This window comes from Fonticula alba (assembly GCF_000388065.1).
Source record: "Fonticula alba strain ATCC 38817 unplaced genomic scaffold supercont2.4, whole genome shotgun sequence".
Taxonomy (NCBI): domain Eukaryota; order Rotosphaerida; family Fonticulaceae; genus Fonticula; species Fonticula alba.
Genome location: NW_009242974.1, coordinates 983,468 through 989,815, shown reverse-complemented (window position 1 = coordinate 989,815; position 6,348 = coordinate 983,468). Strand labels below are relative to the sequence as shown.

The following is a 6,348-nucleotide window of genomic DNA, read 5'->3' as shown; positions in this document are numbered from 1 at the left end:
CCCCGCCCCTTTGTCCCCCGCCCCGCCCCGCCCCCCCTCGCCGAAGCTGACCGCCCTCACACCCAAAAGCCACGACTTGCTGTCCCCCGAGCAGGAGCATGCCCTGCTGGAGCTGGCCCTCGGCGACCGGGGCCCCGTCCGCGCGGCGGCCGGCCCCTTCGTGGCGGAGTACATTGCCCGGCGGCAGCCCGGGTCGGGCGCGGCCCCGGCCGGGTCTGCCGCACCGCGCTCCCTGTCGACCGGGGCTCGCGCGCGCCAGCTGACCGTCGCCCTGGCCCGCGCGGCCACCGACCCGGACGCCCACGCGCGCGACCTCAAGCGCGCCTGCTGGCTGCTGGTGCTCCTCGGCCCCGAGGGGGTGGACGTGGCCCGCGCGGCGCGCCTGGTCGACTGTCTGTGGGCCGACCTGGTGGGGCTGCGCCAGCCGGGGCCCCTGGCCGGGGCCCTGGTCCGCCAGGGCCTGGCCGCCGGGGCGCCCGCCGGCTCCGCGCGGCGCCCCGGCAACAGCGTCGCGGCCCGGCTGCTGGCCGGCGCCCCGGCCACCGGGGCCGCCAGCCCGCTGCTCCGCCTGACGGATCCCGAGCGCCGGGCCGGCCTGGCGGTGTTGCTGGCCTCCGCGCGCCGGTGCCTCGGTCTGGACCCGGCCGGGCCGGCGCCCTGGAGCCCGGTCGAGCCGCTGCAGCAGCGCCTGGCGCGCGCGCCCGACCGCCCGGCCACCCCCCCGCCTGACGCCCCGGCCGCGGGCAGCCCGGCCGCCGGGCGCCCCGACACCTGGGCCACCCCGGCCGGCCTGGCCGAAGCCCTGGCCCCGGCCTTCGGCGCGCTGATCCGCCTCTTCGCCCCGGAGCCCGACACGCTGCCCTGGCTGCTGGACCTGGCCGGGTGCCTGGACCTGGTGGCGCTGGATCGCGCGGCCGGCAGCGCCCCGGGCTCGGACGGGCCGGCCCCCTCGGAGGGCCCTGAGCCGGGGGCCGCCTCGCCCACCGAGCACCTGGCCCTGGCCTGCTACGAGCAGCTGGAGGTGTGCCCGGTGCCGGCCGGCCCGGGGCCCGGCCTCTTCCGGCCGCTGGCCCGGACCTTGCGGCAGATCTTCGCCGGGGGGCTGGACCGCCTGGCCGCCGGGCCGGCCTTGCGCCGGCGCCACGCCGCCAGCCTGGCCGGCCTGCACCGGGCCCTGGCCGAGGCGCTTGCCTCCTCGGCCGAGGCCCCGGCCGACCCCGGGCACGAGGACGCCCTCGGCCGGCAGGCCCGACACCTGGAGGCCCTGCTGGCCGTGGACCTGCCCTCGGAGTACCGGGCCCCCTATGGGCTGCTCCACCGCGCGGCCAGCCCCCTGTGCGAGGTGGTCCGCCCGCTGGCGGCCGGCACCCTGCTGGAGGACCTGCTGGACCGGGCCCTGGACCTGACGCGTGCCCTGCATGGGATCCATGTCCGCCGGGTGGCCACCGGCAGCGGGGCCCCCGGCCCGGCGGGGGGGGCCCTGATGGCCGGCCTCGGGGCCCTGTGCATGCTGCTGCTACTGGCCGCCGCGGCCGAGGCCGACGAGCCCACCGGCACCGTGGCCCGGACCTTTTCCCGGTGGACCGAGCTGGCCGAGATCCTCCTCGAGGAGGGCGCCTCGGCCCATGTGCAGGGTGCCACCTTCGGGTCCCTGTGCGATTTGCTCTGCGTCTTTGAGAGTCTGCCCCCCGGCGGCCAGCTGCCCACCATGCCGGACGACATGCTGGCCTCCTTCGGCCAATGGATAGCCGCCTACCTGGTGGACCCGAGCGTGCCTGTGCCCGGTGCGTCACGCCCCTCGCGCCCGGGCCTTCGCCCCACCCCCTCCGGGCGTGCCGCCTCGCTCCCCGGCCCCCGCCCCCTTTCGCTCCGCTCTGCCCCCCGCCTCCACCTCTCCCTCTCTCTGGGCTAACGTGCCCTCTCTCTCTCTCTCTCTCTCTCGTGCTTGTCGCTCCTCGCTCTCCTCGCTCTCCTCGCCCCCGGGGCGCGGCGCTCCAGATCGCGAGACCGCCCTGGCGGCCTTCTGCCGACTGTGTCTCCTCCGGCGCCCGGCCGACCGGACGCGCCTGCTGACCGTGGCCCTGCTGTCCTCGCTGCCCATGCCGGAGACATGTTCGCTGCTGCTGTGCGATGCCTTCGGCTACGCGGCCCCGGCCATCGCCTCCAGCCCGGCCTTCCTTCACATTGCCTTTCCGCTGTTGGTCAAGGTGCCTCCTCCCGCCCGGGGCCGGTCCTCCTCGCCCGCCTCCCTCCCCCCTGCCCGCCTCTGCCAGCTGGCGCTCGCTGACGGGCATCCCCCCTCGCCCCCCCCCCCCCCCCCGGCCGCCATCCAGTCCCTCGCCTCGTATATGGATGGCCACCAGCGGACCCTGACCTACATGCGCGGCGTGTGCTCCCTGGTCCGGCACCTCCACCGGCTGGCCGCCGACCGGGTGGAGTTCGCCGATGACCCGCCGGGCCAGCTGCCCGCCGACCCGCCGGACGACCTGCCCTCGGCGGTGCCGCTGTTCGAGCACCTCACCGCGTGGATCTGCCGCGCGGCTCTGGACGCCGCGCTGCATGGCGACGCCGACCGGCTGACGCGCGCCCTCGGCACCTTCCGCATCCTGGAGCACCTGACCCCGATGCTGGACCCGACCGAAGCCAATGCCCTGTGCGTGTGCCCTCCCCCTGCCGGCCTGCCTTTCCCTCATTCTCACCCGCCCGCCCCGCGGCACGCACGCATCCTATCGCATCGCATCGCATCGCATCGCATCGCATCGCATCGCATCGCATCGCATCGCATCGCATCGCATCGCATCGCATCCCTCCCCCTTCCCTCTCTGACGCACGCGCGCGCACCCCCCCCCCCCCCCCCTCAGGCTCGAGCAAACCGATCGCATCGTCATCGAGTCCGCCGTCACCGCAGCCCACCCGGAAACCGGCGCCCCGGAGACCGTCACCCTGGACCCCTCTCCGGATGACCCGCGCTGGGTGGACTACGGAGCCTTCCTGCGCGGCCTGGCCGGTCGCGCCGGCGCACACTTCCAAACCGCTTGACCGGCCTGACCCGCGCGTGCCCCGGGATGGGGCGGCCGAGAAAAAAAAGAAGAAAAATACACCACCTATGCATACACACACGCACGCATGCACGCATACACACACGCATACACACACGCACGCATGCACGCATGCACGCAAACACACACACACACACATACATACATACACACACACACACATACATACACACACACACACACACACATACATACACACACACACACACACACACACACACACACCGAAGTAGCCGGCAAGTGGCTTTCGTATTCCCCCATGCAGGCGGCCTAGGTCGGCGGCCAGGCATCGCGCGGCAGCGAGGGGCCCCCCTCGCGCACGCACTGCCACAGCGTGGCCACCGGCACGGCGGCCGTGTCGATGCTCTCGCGCAGGGCCGCCAGGGCCGCTTCATTGAAGAGGTCTGCCCGGGCAGAGGCACCCCACCGGCCGCAGGGTCAGCATGCGCCACCACACAAACGGGCAGGTGTCCAAGAAAGGGAGGAAGGGCAGGCAGCACCGCCAACGCACTGTTGAGGTCCGCCGGGGACCAGCCCCGGGTCGCGGCGGCCAGCGAATCCACCAGCAGGTCGTCGCCCGACTCGACCGGCGTGCGGGCCATGCACAGCCGGATGACGGCTGCCCCGGCCGCACCAGGCCGCCCATTGCCCACAGCGAAGTCAGTAATCCCCACGCATGCCCGGGCAGCCGGCAACCCCCAAAGAACACCGCCCCGCCGACACGCACCAGCCCGCGCGGCACGGTCCGGCGCCGGGACCAAAATGTGATGGCCCAGACGCCCGGGCCGAATGACCGCCTCGTCCAGCTGCCTCGCGTCGCCGGTGATGCCGACAACCACGATTCTGCGCGCGGCACCATGTCCAGCCGGCAGAGCAACGGGCAGCGAGGGATAAGCGGCCAAAGTCGGTTAGCGAGGCCACTCATGCATGCCCGTGGGAAGTGACCCGCCCACCACCACGACCAAGAACAGCAGCAGCAGCAGCAACGGCAGCAGCAGCAGCAGCAGCAACGGCAGCAACGGCAGCAGCAGCAGCAGCAACAGCAACAGCAACAGCAACAACAACAACAACAGCAACAACAACAACAACAACAACAACAACAACAACAGAAGCACGTACTGGGGCCGAGAGGAGGCCGCGCTCCCGGCGGCCAGAACACCATCCATCTCGGTCAGCAGGGCCGTGGTCAGGCGGTGTGCGGTGCCGGACGCGTCGGCATCCTCGGCCCGGCGCCGGCCGGCGATCAGCTCGATCTGGTCGAAGACCAGCACGCAGGGGGCCGCCGCGCGGGCCGTGGCAAAGAGCCCCGCCAGCCGGCCCTCGCTGGCGCCGGACACCTTGTCCCGCAGTCGGGCCGCGTCCACCAGCAGCACCGTCAGGGCGGTTTCGTGCGCCAGCGCCAGGGCCAGGGCCGTCTTCCCGCAGCCGGACGGCCCGTGCAGCAGGATCCCCCCCTCGGGGCGGGCGCCCAGGCGCTCGGACAGCCGCCGGAAGCGCCCGGCGGCCCCATGCTCGGCGGCCGCGCCGGCGGCGAAGGGCCACACCGCCGCCATGCGGAGCTGCGTCGCCTCGCGCTCGAGCCCGGCCAGCTGGTCGAAGCCCAGTGTCCGGGCCCGGCGCACGGGCACACACAAGGAAGCCGTCGAGGCGGCTGCCAGGGACGCCGGGCCGGCCCCGCCACGCAGGGCCTCCTCCAGGTCGGCCCAGGTGAGGCACACGTCGGCCGGGCCGGCCCCCGGCGCATGGCCATCGGCCGAGGCAATGGCCCGGCCGGCCGCCGCGCACACCGCCGCCCGGGCCAGCCCGGCCAAATCGGCCGCCACATAGCCATGCGTTTCGTCGGCCAGCCGGTCCAGCAGGCGCCCCCGGTCGGCCGAGCACCGGCCCACCGGCGTGTCCCGGAGGATGCCCTCCAGCAGGGCCCTCCGCGCCGGGGCACGGACTTGGCAAATCCCCAGGTCCAGCTGCCGGTCCAGCAGCCCCGGCGCCAGGACATCCGGCGCCACGCTGCCCAGGCGCGAGGTCAGCCCCAGCACCGCCACCCGGCACCCGGGGCCCCGGGCGTCGGCCAGCAGGCCCCGCAGCAGCCGGCCCAGCTGGTCCTCCGGCGAGGGGCCCGCCAGCCCGGCCGAGTCCTCCTCGGCCAGGGGAGACGCCGCCGCCGTCGCCGCCGCCGGGTCCCCGCGCGGCAGCACCGTGTCCAGCTCCTCCAGGACCACCAGGCGCGCCAGGTCGCCCGCCTCGAAGAGCCCACGCAGCAGGGCCTCACTGTCGGACTGGTACTTTTGGAAGAGATCCCCGGGCCGGACGATGCGCACGTCCAGCGGCCCGGGCGCCGTGGCGGCCAGGTGCCCGGCCAGGAAGGACTTGCCCGTGCCTGGGCATGGGCAGCAGCAGCAGCAGCAGCAGCAGCGGCGGCAGCAGAAAGGCGCGGGAGGCGGAAGAGGGGAGGGAAGGAGGGGGCCCAGTCTCCGGGGCGTCAGCGAACCGGCCACAGTGCGGTCGACGGGGAGGCAAGATGGCGCGGAGGAGAAGGGCCACCACGGCAACGCACCAGGCAGACCATGGACCAGCAGGCCAGCCGGGCGAAGGTGCCGACGAGCGGCCAGGGCCCGGGCCTCGGCCGCGTCGGCCGCCGCATCCACATCGAACCCCAGCATAAAGCTCAGGCCTTGGGTGAGCTGCTCGAGCCAGGCGGCGTCGAAGCCGGTGGCCGCGTGCAAGCGCCCGGCCCATGCGCCGGCCGGCGCGGCGTTCGAGGCGGTGCGAGGCGACATCCCGTCGTCGGGCAGACACCCACCAGGGGGGCAGTCAATCGGGGGCATGAAAAGGACCACAAGCGAAAGGACAAAGATCCACGAGGGAGGCGAGGGTCAAGGGGGAAAGAGGGCATTTGGGGGGGGGGGGATCGGTCGGCCACGCGCCCGGGCCGGGCAGGCCTCGGAAAAGGGTCCCCCCTCGCCGTGTCCCCGGGCGCGGGTGGCCGTCGATCGCGCCCGCCCGTCCCCGCCGCCGCCCCCCGGAAAGGGGCACCCCGCCAGCATGGGCGCCCTGCGCGCCCGTCGTGCCTCTTGGCGGTGCGAAACCCCGGCACCCATGGGTCCGGGGGGGGATTTATAATAGCGCAATGATCTCCCTCGGTGCCAGCACCACCGAGCCCACCGGGGCGGCGGACCGCAGGCACCCATGGGTTGGCACATGGCGCCCAAGATCGCCGGCCCGTTTCTGCCCGTGCGGCGGGGCAGTGAAGGGGCGCCGCACGCGCGCGCTTCCGGGGGATCCCGCCCGG

The 6,348-nt window shown here is 74.2% G+C and overlaps 2 protein-coding genes across 2 annotated transcripts in view; one reads left to right on the top strand and one right to left on the bottom strand.

Moving 5' to 3' along the window:
• H696_02744 (hypothetical protein) overlaps positions 1-3,103 on the top strand; it is a gene marked incomplete at its 5' end in the record, with an annotated part of 6,012 nt that extends 2,909 nt beyond the window's left edge. The window contains 4 exons of the mRNA XM_009496649.1: positions 47-1,784; positions 1,999-2,207; positions 2,334-2,653; positions 2,862-3,103. Coding sequence (XP_009494924.1) covers positions 47-1,784; positions 1,999-2,207; positions 2,334-2,653; positions 2,862-3,039 — 2,445 coding nt within the window. The 3' untranslated portion in view covers positions 3,040-3,103. The remainder of the gene's footprint in view (positions 1-46; positions 1,785-1,998; positions 2,208-2,333; positions 2,654-2,861) is intronic.
• A 186-nt stretch (positions 3,104-3,289) lies between these two features.
• H696_02743 (hypothetical protein) lies at positions 3,290-5,952 on the bottom strand. The gene is made up of 5 exons (XM_009496648.1): positions 5,614-5,952; positions 4,179-5,436; positions 3,787-3,902; positions 3,571-3,678; positions 3,290-3,463 (listed from the first exon to the last, which is right to left on the bottom strand). The coding sequence occupies exons 1-5, from the start codon at positions 5,882-5,884 to the stop codon at positions 3,330-3,332; spliced, it is 1,887 nt and encodes a 628-aa protein (XP_009494923.1). The 5' UTR covers positions 5,885-5,952; the 3' UTR covers positions 3,290-3,329.
• Positions 5,953-6,348: the final 396 nt, after the last annotated feature.